Source organism: Pleurodeles waltl, chromosome 4_1 (assembly GCF_031143425.1).
Source record: "Pleurodeles waltl isolate 20211129_DDA chromosome 4_1, aPleWal1.hap1.20221129, whole genome shotgun sequence".
Classification (NCBI taxonomy): domain Eukaryota; kingdom Metazoa; phylum Chordata; class Amphibia; order Caudata; family Salamandridae; genus Pleurodeles; species Pleurodeles waltl.
This window is the reverse complement of record NC_090442.1, coordinates 30537124-30556724: the sequence shown is the minus strand read 5'-3', so window position 1 is coordinate 30556724 and position 19601 is coordinate 30537124. Positions and strand designations below refer to the sequence as shown.

At 45.9% G+C, this 19601-nt stretch overlaps 1 protein-coding gene across 1 annotated transcript in view; it reads right to left on the bottom strand.

Moving 5' to 3' along the window:
* Positions 1-10864: 10864 nt before the first annotated feature.
* LOC138287313 (zinc finger protein 91-like) overlaps positions 10865-19601 on the bottom strand; it is a 47678-nt gene continuing 38941 nt past the window's right edge. Inside the window, exon 2 of the mRNA XM_069227667.1 lies at positions 10865-19263. Within this exon, the coding sequence (XP_069083768.1) occupies positions 15182-18055 (2874 nt within the window). The 5' untranslated portion in view covers positions 18056-19263 and the 3' untranslated portion in view covers positions 10865-15181. The remainder of the gene's footprint in view (positions 19264-19601) is intronic.

The window sequence follows — 19601 nt, the reverse complement described above, 5'->3', positions numbered from 1 at the left end:
AAATGAATCCTCAAAAATACAACTTGCCTAATAATTCTGCACTCCCTGTATGTGCCATGATGATGAAATTAGTTCTATTTTTTAAACACCCTTCTAACCAAGGAACTATTTTGTTTCTCAGTTGCGGAGTATATTCACTGGTGCCTGATAAAGACGGCCTCCTCACAGGTACTGCTCTTTTAGGGAAACCCTGACCAAAGATATGCATGTCATCCCCTCCAGTGGGGCCAGACACAGCTGTGCTGTTAATCGTACCCTTAGGAGCAGAGTCTATGTGTCATGAAGCAGCTGACTTGGCAACCGAACACCCATGGTTATCAGCTCAGAATCCTTCAGTGATGATGGCGGGTTAAGTACTAGTCAGCATGCCCCTCATAGTGGCTGGCTGAATGGGGTGTAGTACTTTTGCCTGCTTAGAGAGCGCAGCCTCCAGCTTCGCCAACCTGTCATGGCACACCGCAAATAATATTATTATCAGTTTCTCCAGTTTGCTAAATTAACTTGTAAACAAATCGCCCACAATCTCAAAAGGCAATGCTGAATTTTTTGGTGCCCAACACTCACAGCTCTCTTCTTTTTTTTTCCTGGTAAGCTGGGGGGGCTGGAGATGAAACAGAGCCCGTAGCTGGGGATTGGTGGATTTGGCTTTAACTGTGTGTGAAATGCCCTTTGGAAGCGACCCAATGACCACATTTGACTTGGGAACATCCCCCACGGGCACAGTCCTAACACTGGTGAATTTGGGGATTGACTCACAGACACACCGCCCTCTGCCTGAGCCCCTCCACTGGCACACAGTGCACTGTGGCCAGTCCCCTCCCCTGGCACACACTGCCCCTCCCCATGCACACACCACCCTCTGGCTGGTCCCCTCCCCTGGCACACACAACCCTCTGCCCAATCCCCTCACTTGGCACACACTACCCTCTGCTCCCCCCCTCTGGGACACAGTACCCTCTGCCCGGGCCCCTCCCCTGGCACATACTGCCCACTGCTCCCTACCCTGGCACAAACCACCCTCTGCCCAGATACCTCCCCTGGTACATAGCCCTCTGCCCGGGCCCCTCTCTTGGCACACACCGGCCTTGCCCCCTCTGTCACATACTGCCCTCTGTCCCCTCCCCTGACACACACTGCCTTCACTCTGGTCCCCTCCCCAGTCACACATCGCACTCTTCCCCCTCCCCTGGCACACACCACCTTCTGCCCAGTCCTCTCCCCTGGCACACACCACCCTCTGTCCCCCCTCTGCCCCCTCCCCTGCTGCACACCGCCATCTGCTCCCTCCCCTGGCACATCATCCTCTGCTTCTCCCCACCCCTAGCATAGTCAACGGTGAGGAAGAAGAGTCAGCACTGCACCCAAGAAGATGAAGTTGAGTTCCTGGAGGATGCAGGTGATGTCCCATGCCAGAAGGGGGACTGCAGTCAGGTTTGCGTCTTTGGATTCCACCAGCAAGCCTTGGCACATGCAAAACTCGAGGTTAGCAGAAAGTGGAGCTGCCCGGGACCAGGAAGGACCAAGTGGATTCTACCCAGGAGGGCAAGTCAGAGGGGGCCCTCAGCAGCACAGAGAGCCCACAGAACCACAGACAACACCCACAGGAGTCCCATAGGATGGGGACACGAAAGTTGAAGAAGGGGCCCACGCAGCACTACGAAAAGGGCTCCCACGCCGCCAGAGAACCACTCAGGGAGCTGTACGTCGCAGGATGGAGTGCTGGAGGCTGGAACTTCAAGATGCCTGAAGATTCCTTGGAAAAGATGCCAACAAGACTTGGCAGTAGCAAAGGATGCGGTGTACGTGGGTACTGTCCTGCATGGGCAGGCAAGGGCCTACCTCCACCCAAGTAGGACAGCTGGAAGAGAGGACCGTCGGACCACTTCAGTCCACCGCCCGTGATGCAGGATTCACGCAGCTCAGCAGGAGAGGGGATCCAGACAGCTGGTCTTCGTTGCAGTTGGTGCCTGCAGAAGCAGGGGAGTGACTCCTTCACCCCAAGGGAGAGTCCTTCTCTTTCTGGTGCAGGCTGAAGATAGGCTGTCTTCAGAGGATGCACGACTGGGGAAATGTTGCAGTTCCTGGAAGGAGCCATGGATACAATGTTGCAGAAGGACTATTGCTTCTTTGTTGCAGCTTGTCGAGTCCTGGGGCATCCAGGTGCAGTTTCTTCAGTCAGAAGTCAAAGTGAAGGTTGCAGAGGAATCCTGCTGGAGTCTTGCAAACCAAATCTGAGGCACCACCCAAGAGAGAGATCCTAAATAGCCCTGAAAGGGGTATTGGTCACCTAGCTGGGGGACCATCTATCAGGAGGGAGCTCTGACATCACCTGCTGGCACCAGCCACTCAGATGCTCCCAGAGTTCCCCGCCAACCTTGAATCCAAGATGGCAAAACCCAGGCACCTTCTGGAGGAGCTCTGAGCACTACCCCTGGGGTGGTGATGGACAGGGGAGTGGTCACTCCCCTTTCCTTTGTCCAGTGTTGTGCCAGAGCAGGGACTGGGGGTCCCTGAACTGGTGTAGACTGGTTTATGCAAGGAGGGCACCAAATGTGCCCTTCAACGCATTACCAGTGGCTTGGGAGGCTACCCCTCCCAGGCCTGTAACACCTATTTCAAAAGGAAGAGGGTGTAACACCCCTCTCTCAAAGGAAATCCTTTGTTCTGCCTTCCTGGGCTTGAGCTTCTCAAGCAAAAGGAGGGCAGAATCCTGTCTGGGAGGTGGCAGCAGCCTGGGCTGCCCGGAAACCCTCCGAAGGCTGTAATGGCAATACTGGGGGTCCTCTAAGGAGCCCCCAGAGTGCATGGAATCATACAACCAAAAGCATTGGGGTATGATTCCAACATGTTTGATACCAAACATTCCTATGTTCGGAGTTACCATTAAGTAGTTACTATGCCCAGTGAACGCGTAAAATCTTGTCCCCGTACTCACAAAGTCCGGGAAAATGGGCCTGGCGTTCGTGGGGGCACCTCTGCTATTGCAGGGGTGCCCTCACACACAGGTACTTTGCACCCTGCCCTCTGGGCTAGAAGGCCTGCCATAGGGGTGACTTAGAAGTGACCTGGTGCAGTGAAAAGTGGCATGGAAAGTGCAATGGCAGTCCTGCAGAACCCTTTGCTTGGGCTCCCTATGGGTGGCATAATATATGCTACAGCCAATTGCCTGGGTACCCAGGTACCGTATACTAGGGACTTATAATGGGGCACCAGTGTGCCAGTTATGGGATGAAATACAGAGTTTTGGGAGAGAGAGCATAATCACTGGGGTCCTGGTTAGAAGGATCCCATTGAACACAGTAAACCACACTGACATCAGGCAGACAAATGGGGTAACCATACCAAGAAAGAGGGTACTTTCCTACAGTTCAGAATTGGGATGACTGCAGATAAAGTAAGGCTTGCTTAAAAGAGACACCTCACATGACATACGTTACTTTATTCTCCAAGCAACAGCCAGATATCTGGATGTTCACATAGATCTGAGGCCAAGAGCCTGTGTTTGATTGGATAGGGGTTGGGAAGAAATTGTTTTGTTAATGCCTTGGAAAGTCCCACCCATTTGAGTAATGTGAAGGTCACGCTTGTGGTCAACTTGTATCACGCTGCCATCATGAAATGGATCAAACATACTAACTTACTGGACATCTGCGGATGGGGCAATAACTAGCGAAATCGGTTTTGTTGAAGAGGAGCTGGGTCTGGCTGCATCCGTTGACATTCAACACTCAAATTCCCCAGTGTTAGGACGCTGCCTGTAGTGGATGTTCCCAAGTCAAATGTGACATTCGGGTCACTTCCCACCTGCAGGTGAGGCCATTATCCAACAACTCCCAGCTATGGGTTCTGTCTCACCTTCGGCCTCCAGCTTACCAGGAAAAAGAAGAAAGCTGCCAGTGTTGGGTCACCAAAATGTTCTGCATTGCCTTTTGAGGTTGTGGGTGATTTGCTTGCAAGTTACTTTAGCAGACTGGAGAACTTCATTACCACATCCTTTGCGGTGTGCCACAACAGGTTGGCCAAGCTGGAGGCTTCTCTCACTAAGTAGGCAAAAGTATCCCATCCCATTGAGCCAGCCACTGTGAGGGCCATGTCAACTTATACTTACCCTCCAGCATCAGAGCAGGACTGTGAGCCGATAACGGTGGGCGTTCAGCTCACTATGTCAGCCCAGTCACCTAATCCACGGCACGTAGACTCTGCAGCTAAGGATACCATTAACAGCACAGACATGTCTGGAAGGGGATGACGCTCATATCTTTGGTCAGGCTTTCCCCAAAGGAGCAGTACCTGTGAGGAGGCCGCCTTCTTCAGCCCCCAGTGGTGGCAGCGGGGACCATAGCTCTATCTGCTTTAACCTTGACTTGCCTTCTTCTGCCCCCAGTAGTAGCAGCGGGGACCCTAGCTTTATCTGCTTTAACCTTGACTTGCCTTCTTCTGCCCCCAGTAGTGGCAGCGGGGATCCTAGCTTTATCTGCTTTAACCTTGACTTACCTTCTCCAGACCCGAGTGGTGGCAGCAGGGACCCTAGCTCTATCTGCTTTAACCCTGACTTGCCTTCTTCTGCCCCCAGTAGTGGCAGCGGGGACCCTAGCTTTATCTGCTTTAACCTTGACTTGCCTTCTTCGGCCACCAGTAGTGGCAGCGGGGACCCTAGCTCTATTTGCTTTAACCTTGACTTGCCTTCTTCAGCCCCTTGCTGCAGCACTGTATGTAATTGTTCTTGCTAACGTGCCCCCCCACCTAAAATCTGGGCCGATTGAATACATTCTGCAGCTCAGAAACAAAATAGTTCATTGGTTGGAGGGGCACCTAAGAGAAAACTTGAACCTGCATATGTCCATCATTAAGGCACGTAGAGTCAGTTGGCTAGGCGAACAACCCAAGATCATGGTTGGGGATTCTATTAGCATGAATTTCAACAGCCCTTATGTTGCTGGCCGCGTACTGTTGGACCTTTCCGACACCTTGTGCTAGTGGCTGACCCCTGCCTTTGTGCTATTTCTTTAGGTCTGTGACTAATCCACGTATCCTTTCTATATCCCATCAACTTCCTTCCACTGTTCTGGTGGGTGCTGTTAATAGTAATTTATCCCAAAGTGTCCCTACCTTTAATAGGTTTGATCCTTTGAGCTCGCTCAATGGCAACAATTGACTGCCTCCTAATACTGCCTATGTTGATAGCACTGCTGATGTCAGGGGTTGTCAGAATCCAACGATTAAGGTGGATTTTGTTATTTTAAGCAGGAATGTGGCAGGATTGTCCAAAAATACTGATGATGTTGGGTGGTTCTCCCTGTTGAGAAAAAATAACATTATATACCAGCAAGAAACTTTGAAGACATCGAACAACTTTCTATTGGAGGGCCATAAGGGATTTTTTCTTCCTACAGCAGGCTTCAGCTCGGGCAGAGCTAAAAGTGTTCTTATAGTTTTTACTGTTCCCCAAGCAAGTAGTTACTGGCTCCTCAAATTAACTCGCTGTCTGTCTTTCCTTTCAGAATTCTGGTAATATTTTACTTGATGGTTTGATCTTACTTTCACTTTTACCATAAAAAGCGTTTGGAGGCTCTGAAGGAGAAGCCAAGACACAAACTCAAAGTGAAATGTGTCATCAGGATTATGAGCTTGTCATCAAGAGAAGGAAACTCGTCTTAAGACACGAAGTCTGGGAAGACCCTGTGGTCTCTTGTAAGCATAAAGACGGCTCTAAAGCTTGGTCTACTCTCAATTGCCTCTTTTTAGCACCATCTTCAAGGAGCACTATTTCCCAGTATTAACCCCGAGTCCTGGCTTAAGCAGTACAGATCCATCTAGGATGCTCCCGCCTTTAACGGTACCATGGATGCGCATCGGGATATGTCCTCACTCCCTACCACAGGCCCTCCGTTGACATTTAGCAGGGAAGAGGCTACGGATGCTATAGTTGACCTTCCAAAGAACAAAGCCCCAGGTCATGGTGCTGTACCACTCGTAACATTGATTTATGGGCACCCCTCCTAACACAGCTATTCGGAGAGGTATTCCTCCCTCGTGGTCAAATTCTGGTATCATTCCACTCTTTAACAAGCACTGGCAAAGCCAATAGGTCTTGCTTTTTGGCTGCCACTGTAGACCTATTGGCTTTGCAAATGTTTGTTGTTGATTCTAGCCTGAGCCAGCAGAAGCATTACTGCAGATTGCATACACCCCGGCACAGGGAGAATAAGTGATTTGCCCAGAACCATGGGATGTTGCACTGATCCTGAGACTCGAACCTGGTTCCCAATTCCATAGTCGGCACTTCTGGCTCTAGCGCCTCAAGAATGTAAGTGCATGGCTAAATACGGAGAGAGGTGCACTGTTGGAGACGCATCCACCAACACAGATCCTCTTTGGTGGCAGGTGGGAAACTTTATTGTAGATGGAACAATTTGAATTGGAAAATAAAGCAAACAGCAGAGAGTATGGCTCACTGTTTTTTGGCAGCGCATACTAACATCATTCAGAACTGTGGAGCAGAGATAAAGACCGAGAAGCCAATTAGCAGTCAATCAACATGAGATAATAATTTCTGTGAGGGACAGGACCTCTGCCAGCTGTTTTGTTTGTTGCTGCCATGGAGGAACATTTTGGTCATTTTACATCACAAAGCTACGGTAACCCATCATGTACCTGCTCGTGTATGTAGAGCCTTCTCCTGTACCTCTCTGCAGAGGCTGCTGCTGTCTGTTGTATTTTGACGTGTTGAATTGTTTCCTTTCTTCCATCGTCGCCTCAACACAACCAGTCCACAAAAAAAAATCAAAGCGCTACGAAGTGGCCAGCGCTTCAGTTGGAATGGAGGAGAATAAATAGAGATCAGTGCGTGTGGGAGGAGGAGAAGAAAAAGACACGGGGAAGAGAAGAAACAGGATTTGGGTGGGTGAGAAAAAAGTAAACAAGAACTAGAGATTGCTCTGATAAACAATATATAGGCCCAGATTTAAGAAAAGTGGTGCTTCAATACATAAAGTGCAATTTTTCTTGCGCCCCATTGTGCCACTAATGCACCAAGGCCCATATTTATACTTTTTTACGCAAACCAGCGTATAAACAGAGTATAAATATGCCCCCACGTGTGTGCCGTATTAATGATATGGCGCACCATGGAGCACGGTAGGATTAATAGCGTCATGATTTTGGCACTAATCCTGCAAAGTACATAGAGACCCATTATAAACAATTGTGTGCCTCAATTTAATGCCAGCACTGAACTGGCATTAAAAATTATAAGAAAAATGGTGCAGTGGAATCTCACAGATTCCACTGGTCCATTTTTCTGGGCCCCCTAATGGAGGAACGCCCCCTTGCATGCATTATGTCTGGCGCAGGCATAAGGTGGCGCCAGGGTATACAAAGTGGCGCAATGCATGTATTGCTCCACTTTGTAAATTTGGCACAATGTTTTTGCCAACCTAACGAGAACATTAATGTAAAAAAATGACGCTAATATGGTGCTAGGTGGTGCTAGGCTCTTCTTAAATTTGGGTCATAGTACCAATGGTTGCAAATCATTGCAGGAGCCAGAAGAATAAATGAAGGAGATCAGAAGCTCCGCGCAGGCTGCAGCAGAGGAACAAGCCTATCAAGCAGGAGGGAGGAGGAAGGGGCACTGCAGGAATCCAGCGAGAGCAGGGGGAGGAGTGAGCAGAGCCAGCAATACGGAGAGGAAGTGGTGGCCATGAAGTCGGATCCGCCCCGAGCAAGGGACAGAAAACTGCACATTTGTGGGAAGTGCTCATGAAAATGAAACAAGCCTCGAGTGAAGCGGGGATGAGGGAGTGCAGTAGCGGCTGGATGCCAAACTTGCATTCAACTTTGACGGGAGCATCTGTGTTACCATTCTGAACCTGAAAATGAGTTAAAGTTGACATAAAAAGTAGTGCGCTGACAAATATATACATTAAGAACAGAGTAAGCGTACATGTAACATGGGTAGTTGCCATGGGAGGAAACCAAGCAACGAAAGGAGAGACAAATACAACTGACCAGTAAAAAACTCACACTGACGAGATTAAAAGCAAAGGGCAGCAAAGGGGGTGCACTTACTCTACAGAATAGATAACATTTCTCGAGGAGAGAGAGCATGCGCTGCCTAGACGAAACATAAAAAGGGCAACAAGGATCGCCCCTGCTGTTACGGGCCCATTTCATTGAAAGAATCAAGAGTGAGAGTAATTGGGAGAGTTCTATTGAGTAGGTTAACTGTGTGGGCTAGTGAACATGAGCCTTTCTCTGATGTATAATACAGCTTCCAGCCTGGGAAGGGCAACGTGGGCCAAGGTTTTAATCTCTAGCTACTCGTAGCGAAGTACACCAAGGCAAAGGCAGGCTCCCTTCATTTGGGGTTCATGGACTTCAGCTCAGCTTTGGACAAGGTTCACAGGACTAAGCTCTGAAACATATTGATGGGTGTGAGTTTTGATAAAATGCTGGTTACTTTTAATAGAGACTTGCATTTGGACCTTACAGTTACTGTGTGTTATGGGCCTGCTGGGGAGTGTACATCTAAATTTGCCTTGAATCGTGGTGTTAGATAAGGCTGGATACCGGCACCTTTTTATTTATTTTCTATATAAATAATCTGAAAAGGGTCCTATCTACAGAAGGGCATGATCTACCAAGAGAGAACCGTTTGTATTTCCTCCTTGTCTCATGTCTCTTTTTTCATTTTGTCTCCCACCATACTTTCTGCATCTTGCTCTCTTGTTCTCTTTCTCTCATTTCTTTCTGTCAATTCAATTCATCGTACATTACTCAAATTCAATATTGCTTTATCAGCATGGCAAACATCGGGGGTGGCCGCAGTGTTTGGAGGCCCCCGCTATTTTGTAGAAAAGGGACTCAGTTCCACCTTGCGCCCCAGCCTGCGACTGAGAGGTGTTACCTGGTGGATGGCTCTGCAGTTTCTTGCATCTGCAAATACTGGCATCAGAGTGTTTGTAACTACCCGTCCCACCAGTACCAGCCCCTTTAATTGTGTGAATGGCACAAGAGAGGAACAGACAACGTGACAAGATTAACCCTTCTACTGCTTGACGCACTGTAAATGTGAAACACCTTTGTGATTTGGAGCTGGGTAAAGAACACCATCAGGAAACAAACACAAATTGCCAGCACATTTTATTTATTTGCTGAAAGGTATTTAAAAATCTAATTTCCAAGTTCCACATATCTGTTTAATAATATTTACACTTTCAGCCATTTCCGAGTTTAGTTACAGATTGATAGTGGGAAAAACATGATGCATAAAAAGTAAAACCAAAATGTTCTTTTAACATTATTTTATGTTTCTTGTTTTTAAAATAGGCCGTCAACCTTTCACGTGAGGATTATTATAAGCGCCTGACATCACTTTTTGTGACATCACTACATGTGACATCATTGTGATTTGCATATGAGAAGTGTCCCCCTCCCTTTCTTCCTCACAACTTGTGCCCTGTTTATTGGCATGACGTTAGTCTACGGGTATTGAACATAAATATATAAATTCACGGGTATTGAAGCCGTTCCTCTAGTGGCGTCACACACGGACAAGTATTTGGCTGCTTCACTTGCTGGTCCCACTCCTTCTATTTCTCACTTTCTTTCATTTTGCTCCCTCTTTCTTTGTCTCGCTCCTTTTATCTCTCTTTTGCCTTCTATATCTGCCACACACTCCTTCTTGCTTTAGCTTCATGAATGTCTCTGCCGCTTCTGACACAGACAACAAACCCCTCTGAACATTTGAGAATAAGGGACAACCGGTGTGGAGAGGAGTTGCCGGGTGAGCAATTGATCGTCCTAGAAATTCAATGTGTTTGATGTGGGATTTAACTATTTCACCACATTCTTCAAACAGAATCTGCTGGTTCATTGGTTTCATTCTGGGAAAAACAGGAGCTCGGCAAGTCACAAAATTCATGGGGGGAGCTAAGCCAGAGCAGAGCTAAGGGTCAGACTTAGTTATAAGGCCCAAAGAACGAGCGGATACATCAACTGATTCAATGCGTAAATGATGCAGCAAACATTATGTAAGAGCAGGGTATACTCTGTTGGATTAAAAATCCTGAACACCTGTGCTTCACTTTAGTTCAATACATATACTGCAGCGGCATTTGTAAATAGTAATCTATACATTTTACCAATGGAGGTTCCCATCTCCAGAGCCCTGACAACACATCCATGAGCGAAACAATAGGTGACAATTTGTCATCTGCACTGTATTTATACTGCCAATATTTTTGTATGTGGGACAGTCTTATAGCGTGTTAAACTACATGAAAGTGAACGCAGTATGTGTAAAATGTTAAAATGTCTTTTTTGAACAAGGCTAAACGTGAGATAAGTCAGGATACAATAATTTCTTCACTGAAAAAAACAAAGATTACAGAGATGGTATACTTAGAAAATAGAATTAAAAAAAAAACTTAGGAATTGACTGAAAAAAACAAAGGTTATAAGGGCGTTATATGGCTGTGGAAAAGCTACATAGTTTGCATTTGCTAGAACTTTTTCCCCTTGCTCACCCTTCACCCGTTCATGGTTCTCATAGTATTATGAAAAACTCTTTGTACTGGGCTCCTTCATTCCACAATCATTCCTATAAAGAATTGTGCCATCATTTCCCGATTCTGTCCTTTAACTAGTTAGGATTTGGTTGAATAATTCTTTGTAAATAAGAAACTCATAAAACAAATTTATATACAATTAATCTAACAGTGAATCCTTTACGTAGTGAGCAGTCAGCCAAGAACCAGCTCAATGTTAAATATCCCTGGGAAGTGCCACTATGATGGGTGCATTGACAGGTGCATGTGAGGATAGACATTAGCATTGCTTCTTCCATGTCAGGGCTTGGGTGGTAAGTATCATGCACTGCAAGCATTAACCCTTAGAGTTACAGCTCACATTCTGCTGCTTTTACGTCTTGTGCTTTTGGACACTGTTCTCCGGCTACTGCCAGTGAATCATCAATGTTGTATGAAAATGACCAAACACCACGATCAACTGTGAACATTCACCAGCGTGTGCTTGTTAAACTAGTTCTTCTTGCAGGGACTCAGTCCAAGTGTGTTGGGTTTATGGGTTTTATTACTAACCCCTCAAGTTAGCTGAAAGTACCCTTGTTAGTCCCAGTATTGTTCAGAGTGCTGCCTTTACAGGTAGCAGGAACAGGTGTACTTGGATGTTTTTCTTTGCAACTGCATAAAAACCAACAATGTTTCTTTAATTTTAGTCAGCATTGTGCTAGTCTCCCAATGTGCTTCCTGGTATGTCATGTTGTTTTGTTATGTGTGCAAAAGTGAACAATCACTGAGAATAGACACGTTCTATAATTCTACAGGCATCGAGATTTGTGTTTTTTCTTTTCTGACTAGACGGGTCTTCTATGATCTGGTATTTGAATGCCCCACATCACTGACATTTTATCTTTCTCTGTAATTCCTTCATGTTAAAATAACTGCACTTTTTTGCTCCTGTCTATGCCCTCAGATGGTTCACTATCATTGTTAATCTTCTTAAGTTCTTTCCAGACTCGCTGCACCTCTAGGATTATTTCCATGTGAGTGAAATTAAAGTGTGTGTTCGCTGAGGACTGTGTAGAATCGAAAATTGACAAAAGCTCTTCACACTTTCAATGCACTTCTAGGTCTTCCCACTGTGTGTTTGCTCATGACTTCTAGAGAGCTGATAATTGACAAAAGCAGTTCTGACATTCATTGCAATGTTTTTGTTTTTCTTCTGTGTGCGTTTGCTGATGTACCAATAGGTTTAATAACTGACAAAGGCTATCCACACATTCACTGCACCAGAACGGCTTTTCCCCAGTGTGTGTCCACTGATGAATCCTTAATGTTGAAAAGTCACTAAAACTATTTTCACATTCATTGCATTTGACTAAAGCTCTTCATACATTCACTGCACTTGAATGGCTTTTCCGCTGTGTGTGTTCCTTGATATATTTGTAGGCCTGGTAAACTAAAGCTCTTCACACATTTGGGGCAATTGAAAGGCTGTTCCCCTGTGAATGTTCGCTGATGAATCCTTAATGTTGGCACGTTCCTAAACCTACTTCCACATTGACCGTAATAGTATTGTTTATCCCCCGTGTGTTTGCTGATGTCTTCGTAGTTTTGATAATCAACTGATCCTATTCACACATTTACTGCACCTTTATGTTTTTCCCTGGAGTGTATTTGTTGATGCTTTTGTAGGCCTGATAAGTGACTAAGTGGGTCATGACGACCCTGGCGGCCGGTGGAACACTGGCGGTAATACCGCCAGCAGGCTGGCGGTGTTCCGCCAGTGTATTATGACTGTGGTGCATTAGCCATGGCCATAATGCCAGCCCCTCCATCGTACCGCCAGGCTTCTGTCGGGCGGTCATAATCCCCAGCCAGGCTAGCTAGCCAGGACCCCAGTGCTCATAAGTATGTTCCCTGTATGTATTCCCTGTGTGGTGCCTAACTGTATCACTGAGGCTCTGCTAACCAGAACCTCAGTGTTTATGCTCTCTCTGCTTCTAAAATTGTCAATGCAGGCTAGTGACTAATTTTACCAATTCTCATTGGCACACTGAAACACCCTTATAATTCCCTAGTATATGGTACCTAGGTACCCAGGGTATTGGGGTTCCAAGAGATCCCTATGGGCTGCAGCATTTCTTTTCTCACCCATAGGGAGCTCAGACAATTCGTACACAGGACTGCCCCTGCAGCCTGAGGGAAATAACGTCCACGTTATTTCACAGCCATTTTACACTGCACTTGGTGAAGGTTAGGTACAAAGTTACTTAGTGTGTGGGCACCCTGACACTAGCCAAGGTGCCCCCACATTGTTCAGGGCAAATTCCCCGGAATTTGTGAGTGTGGGGACACCATTACAATCGTGCACTACATATAGGTCAATACCTATATGTAGCGTCACCATGGTAACTCCGAACATGGCCATGTAACATGTCTAGGATCATGGGATTGTCACCCCAATACCATTCTGGTATTGGGGGGACAATTCCATGCATCCCCGGGTCTCTAGCACAGAACCCGGGTACTGCCAAACTGCCTTTCTGGGGTCTCCATTGCAGCTGCCAACCCATCAGTCAGGTTTCTGCCCCCCTGGGGCCTGGGCAGCCTGGTCCCAGGAAGGCAGAACAAAGGATTTCCTCTGAGAGAGGGTGTTACACCCTCTCCCTTTAGAAATAGGTGTGAAGGGCTGGGGAGGAGTAGCCTCCCTCAGCCTCTGGAAATGCTTTGATGGGCACAGATGGTGCCCATCTCTGCATAAGCCAGTCTACACCGTTTCAGGGATCCCCCAGCCCTGCTCTGGCGCAAAACTGGACAAAGGAAAGGGGAGTGACCACTCCCCTGACCAGTACCTCCCAGGGGAGGTGCCCAGGGCTCCTCCAGTGTGTCCCAGACCTCTGCCATCTTGGATTCAGAGGTGTTTGGACACAATGGACAGCTCTGAGTGGCCAGTGCCAGCAGGTGACGTCAGAGACCCCTCCTGATAGGTGCTTACCTCTTTCAGTAGCCAAACCTCCTTTTTATGGATATTTAGGGTCTCTCCTCTGGGCTATTCCTCAGATAACGAATGCAAGAGCTTACCAGAGTTCCTCTGCACTTACCTCTTCAACTTCTGCCAAGGATCGACCACCGACTGCTCCAGGAGGCCTGCAAAACCGCAACAAAGTAGCAAGACGACAACCAGCAACATTGTAGTGCCTAATCCTGCCGGCTTTCTCGACTGGTTCCTGGTGGTGCATGTTCTGAGGGCTGTCTGCCTTCACCCTGCACTGGAAGCCAAGAAGAAATCTCCCGTGGGTTGACGGAGTCTTCCCCCTGCTAACGCAGGCACCAAATTTCTGCATCACTGGTCCGCTGGGTCCCCTCTCATCCTGACAAGTGTGGTCCCTGGAACACAGCAGCTGGGTCCAAGTGTCTCCCACAGTCCAGTGGCCCTTCTGTCCAAATTTGGTGGAGGTAAGTCCTTGTCTCCCCACGCCAGACAGCAAACCTGTGTACTGCATGATTTGCAGCTGCTCCGGCTTCTGTGCACTTTTCCAAGGATTCCTTTGTGCACAGCCTAGCCTGTGTCCCCAGCACTCCATCCTGCATTGCCCAACTTGCTGAGTTGGAGTCCGACGTCGTGGGACCTTCTGTTGTGATTCTGAGTCGACCGCTGTCCTCAGATCTTCTAAGTGCTTGTTCCGCTACTTCTGCGGGTGCTGCCTGCTTCTGCCAGGGCTGTTTGAGTTGCTGAGCGCCCTCTCCATCTCCTCCTCAAAGGGGCGACATCCTGGTCCTTCCTGGTCCCCAGCAGCACCCAAAATCTTCAACTGCGACTCTTGCAGCTAGCAAGGCTTGTTTGCAGTCTTTCTGCGTGGAAACAACTCTGCATCCTCCAGCACGCCGTGGGACATCTTCTGACCAAAGGAGAAGTTCTTGGCACCTTCCGTCATTGAAGAATCTTCAGCTTCTTCCACCCGGAGGCAGCCCCTTTGCACCTTCATCTGGGGTTTAGTGGGCTCCTGTACCCCCGGACACTTGTGTGACCCTTGGACTTGGTCCCCTTCCTTTACAGGTCCAGGAATCTGTCTTCAGTGTTTTGCTGGTGGTTGTTGTTCTTGCAGAATCCCCTATCTCGACTTTACTGTCTTTCTGGGGTAGTATGGTAACTTTACTCCTACTTTTCAGGGTCTTGGGGTGGGGTATCTTGGACACCCTTAGTGTTTTCTAACAGTCTCAGCGACCCTCTACAACCTACACTAGGCCTGGGGTCCATTCGTGGTTCGCATTCCACTTTTGGAGTATATGGCTTTTGTTGCCCCTAGGCCTATTTCTACCTATTTCATCCTATTGTGATTCTACATTGTTTGCACTACTTTTCGAACTGTTACTTACCTGATTTTGGTTTGTGTGCATATAATTTGTGTATATTACTTACCTCCTAAGGGAGTATATCCTCTGAGATACTTTTGGCATATTGTCACTAACATAAAGTACCTTATTTTTAGTAACTCTGAGTATTGTGTTTTCTTGTGATATAGTGCTATATGATATAAGTGGTATAGTAGGAGCTTTGCATGTCTCCTAGTTCAGCCACGGATACCGCCAGCACTGTTCATACAATTCACTGCACTTCAATGTTTTTTCTCCTGTGTGCATTCGCTGATGTTTCGTTAATGCTGAAGAGTCACTAAAACTACTGCCGGATTCACTACAATTTTAAGGATTTCCCCCGTGTGTATGCGCTGATGTCTATGTAGGTGTGATAACTTACTAAAACTATTCCCACATTCACTGCACTTGAATGGTATTTCGCCTGTGTGTGTTCGCTGATGAGTCCCTAATGATGAAGCATATCTAAAAGTGCTGCCACATTCACTGCATTTGAATGGCTTTTCCACTGTGTGTGTTCGCTGATGATTCCTTAATGATGAAGAGTAAATAAAAGCGCTGCCACATTCACTGCACTTGAATGGTTTCTCCCCTGTGTGTGTTCGCTGATGTGTTTTTAGGTTTGATAACTGACTAAAGCACTTCACACATTCACTGCACTTGAATGGTGGTTTTTCCCCAGTGTGTGTTCGCTGATGAATCCTTAATGATGAAGAGTAAATAAAAGCGCTGCCACATTCACTGCACTTGAATGGTTTTTCCCCAGTGTGTGTTCGCTGATGTCTTTTTAGGTTTGATAAGTGAATAAAGCTCTTCAGACATTCACTGCACTTGAATGGTTTTTCCCCAGTGTGTGTTCGCTGATGTCTTTTTAGGTTTGATAAGTGAATAAAGCTCTTCAGACATTCATTGCACTTGAATGGTTTTTCCCCAGTGTGTGTTCGCTGATGAATCCTTAATGATGAAGAGTAAATAAAAGCGCTGCCACATTCACTGCACTTGAATGGCTTTTCCCCTGTGTGTGTTCGCTGGTGACTCATTAATGTTGAAGGGCAAGTAAAAGCGCTGCCACATTCACTGCACTTGAGTGGTTTCTCCCCTGTGTGCGTGCGCTGATGTCTTTTTAGGTCTGATAACTGACTAAAGCTCTTCAGACATTCACTGCACTTGAATGGCATTTCCCCTGTGTGTGTTCGCTGATGTCTTTTTAGATCTGATAACTGACTAAAGCTCTTCACACATTCACTGCACTTGAATGGTATTTCGCCTGTGTGTGTTCGCTGATGTCTTTTTAGATCTGATAACTGACTAAAGCTCTTCACACATTCACTGCACTTGAATGGTATTTCGCCTGTGTGTGTTCGCTGATGATTCCTTAATGATGAAGAGTAAATAAAAGCGCTGCCACATTCACTGCACTTGAATGGTTTCTCCCCTGTGTGTGTTCGCTGATGACACTGTAGGTTTGATAACTGACTAAAGCTCTTCACACATTCACTGCACTTGAATGGTATTTCCCCAGTGTGTGTTCGCTGATGAATCACTAAAGATGAAGCATAACTAAAAGCTCTGCCACATTCACTGCACTTGAATGGTTTTTCCCCTGTGTGTGTTCGCTGATGTCTTTTTAGGTTTGATAAGTGACAAAAGCTCTTCAGACATACACTGCACTTGAATGGTTTTTCCCCAGTGTGTGTTCGCTGATGACTCCTTAATGATAAAGAGTTTTTAAAAGAGCTGCAACATTCACTGCACTTGAATGGCTTTTCCCCTGTGTGTGTTCGCTGATGTCTTTTTAGGTTTGATAATTGACTAAAGCTCTTCACACATTCACTGCACTTGAATGTTTTTTCCCCTGTGTGTGTTTCCTGGTGAATCATTAATGATGAAGCATAACTAAAAGCGCTGCCACATTCACTGCACTTGAATGGTTTCTCCCCGGTGTGTGTTCGCTGATGAATCCTTAATGATGAAGAGTAAATAAAAGCGCTGCCACATTCACTGCACTTGAATGGTTTTTCCCCTGTGTGTGTGCGCTGATGTCTTTTTAGGTATGATAACTGACTAAAGCTCTTCACACATTCACTGCACTTGAATGTTTTTTCCCCAGTGTGTGTTAGCTGATGAATCCTTAATGATGAAGAGTAAATAAAAGCACTACCACACTCACTGCACTTGAATGGTTTTTCCCCTGTGTGTGTGCGCTGATGTCTTTTTAGGTTTGATAAGTGATAAAAGCTCTTCAGACATTCATTGCACTTGAATGTTTTTTCCCCTGTGTGAGTTCGCTGATGACTTTTTAGGTATGATAACTGACTAAAGCTCTTCACACATTCACTGCACTTGAATGTTTTTTCCCCTGTGTGTGTTCGCTGATGAATCACTAATGATGACGCACGACTAAAAGTGCTGCCACATTCACTGCACTTGAATGGTTTTTCCCCCGTGTGTGTTTGCTGATGTCTTTTTAGGATTGATAATTGACAAAAGCTCTTCAGACATTCATTGCACTTGAATGGTTTTTCCCCAGTGTGTGTTCGCTGATGTCTCCTTAATGATGAAGAGTAAATAAAAGCGCTGCCACATTCACTGCACTTGAATGGTTTCTCCCCTGTGTGTGTTCGCTGATGTCTTTTTAGGTGTGATAACTGACTAAAGCTCTTCAGACATTCACTGCACTTGAATGGTTTTTCCCCAGTGTGTGTTCGCTGATGTTTTTTTAGGTTTGATAAGTGACTAAAGCTCTTCAGACATTCATTGCACTTGAATGGTTTTTCCCCAGTGTGTGTTTGCTGATGAATCCTTAATGATGAAGAGTAAATAAAAGAGCTGCCACATTCACTGCACTTGAATGGTTTTTCCCCTGTGTGTGTTCGCTGGTGTCTTTGTAATTGTGATGACCTACTAAAGCACTTTGCACATTCACTGCACTTGAATGGCTTTTCTCCTGTGTGTGTTCGCTGATGTCTTTGTAATTGTGATGACATACTAAAGCACTTTGCACATTCACTGCACTTGAATGGTTTTTCCCCTGTGTGTGTTTGCTGATGTCTTTTTAGGTTTGATAATTGACTAAAGCTCTTCAGACATTCATTGCACTTGAATGGTTTCTCCCCTGTGTGTGTTCGCTGATGTCTTTGTAATTGTGATGACATACTAAAGCACTTTGCACATTCACTGCACTTGAATGGTTTTTCCCCTGTGTGTGCCCGCTGGTGTCTTCGTAGGTGTGATTACATACTAAAGCACTTTGCACATTCACTGCACTTGAATGGTTTTTCCCCTGTGTGTGTTTGCTGATGAATCCTGAGTTGTGAAGAATCACTAAAACTACTTCCACATTCAGTGCAATGGTATGGGTTTTCCCCTGTGTGTGTTTGATGATGTCTTTGGAGGTGTGATGATTGACTAAAGCTCTTCACGCATTCACTGCACTTGTATGGTTTTTCCCCTCTGTGTGTTTGCTGATGTCTCTGTAAGTCTGGTATTTGACTGATGCTCTTTACACAATCACTGGACTTGAATGTTTTTTTTTTCCTGCGTGAGTTTTCTGATGGTGCTTTAATTGAGATGAGAAACTAAAACTCTCACTAAATGTCTATGATTTGTTTTTCTTGGTTAGCGTCTGTGGTCGGTTATATATTTGTCTACAGCCCAAGTCTGTGCTTCCTAATGAGCCATTAGGCTGATAAAGCACTTGCACGTTTGATTTCTGAATTAAAACTAACGTTCAATAGCCATTAAATACGTGTCACACTCATAATATATATAAAATATATGGTAGGTGGTTGTGATTTTAGATTGGATTATGGCTATGCACGCTTGCGGGTAAAGACTAATCTCCCTTCTGGCTGGTGCAAATTGGAACAGTCTGTTGTATTGTAGACAGCAGATCTCCTCTTCTCTTCTACCCCTCAGTTGTTTGGCTCCACTCTGTTGGGCTTTTCTCTGGTTGCTGTGATTTGGCCAGGAAGAGTTTACAATAACACGCAGAGCATTGAATGATGGTCTGTTCTCACTTTAGAAAACAAAGCACTGCTGTAACATCATACTGATCACATGACCAAAGCTGGTGTTGGACACATGTTTATACAAGAGGTAGTCTGTTGTTGTTGTTGCTGCCTTCATTTTCAAGCAGTCATTTCTTCGTCTTGTGGTGTTGAGGTGCTCAGCTCAAACTCTTACATCCACTGAATTGCTCTTAAATGCTTCTTCCAGGATCAGTTTATGTGCAGGTTTCTCAGTTGCTGTCTGTATTGATGTTTTCCTGAATACCGGAGCTCATTGTTGGTGACTGTTCTTTGCAGATCTGCAGTTTTATCTTCTTTATTCATAATAATGTCATGCATTCAAGGCTTGTTTTCTGTTGGATGTGAAGATATTAAAAATTACTACATGGAAATGTGAATACACAATATTGAACTGGTTGTAAATTACATCTCTACTTTACCGTCTTTGAAACTTAGCAAGGAATACTTCACCATACACGGATATTTAACTAAACGTTTTGTTGAACATGTCACATTGTATTAACTTCGGAAAAGGAGGTGATTTACCAGTGTTCACAGAGTAACTAAGAAAAGGAAGGACGCTCATGGAGTGCCTATGTCACAACGTATTAACTTCTGAAAAGGGGGTGATTTACCAGCGTTCACAGAGTAACTTAGTAAAGGAAGGACGCTCATGGAGCGCCTGTGTGCT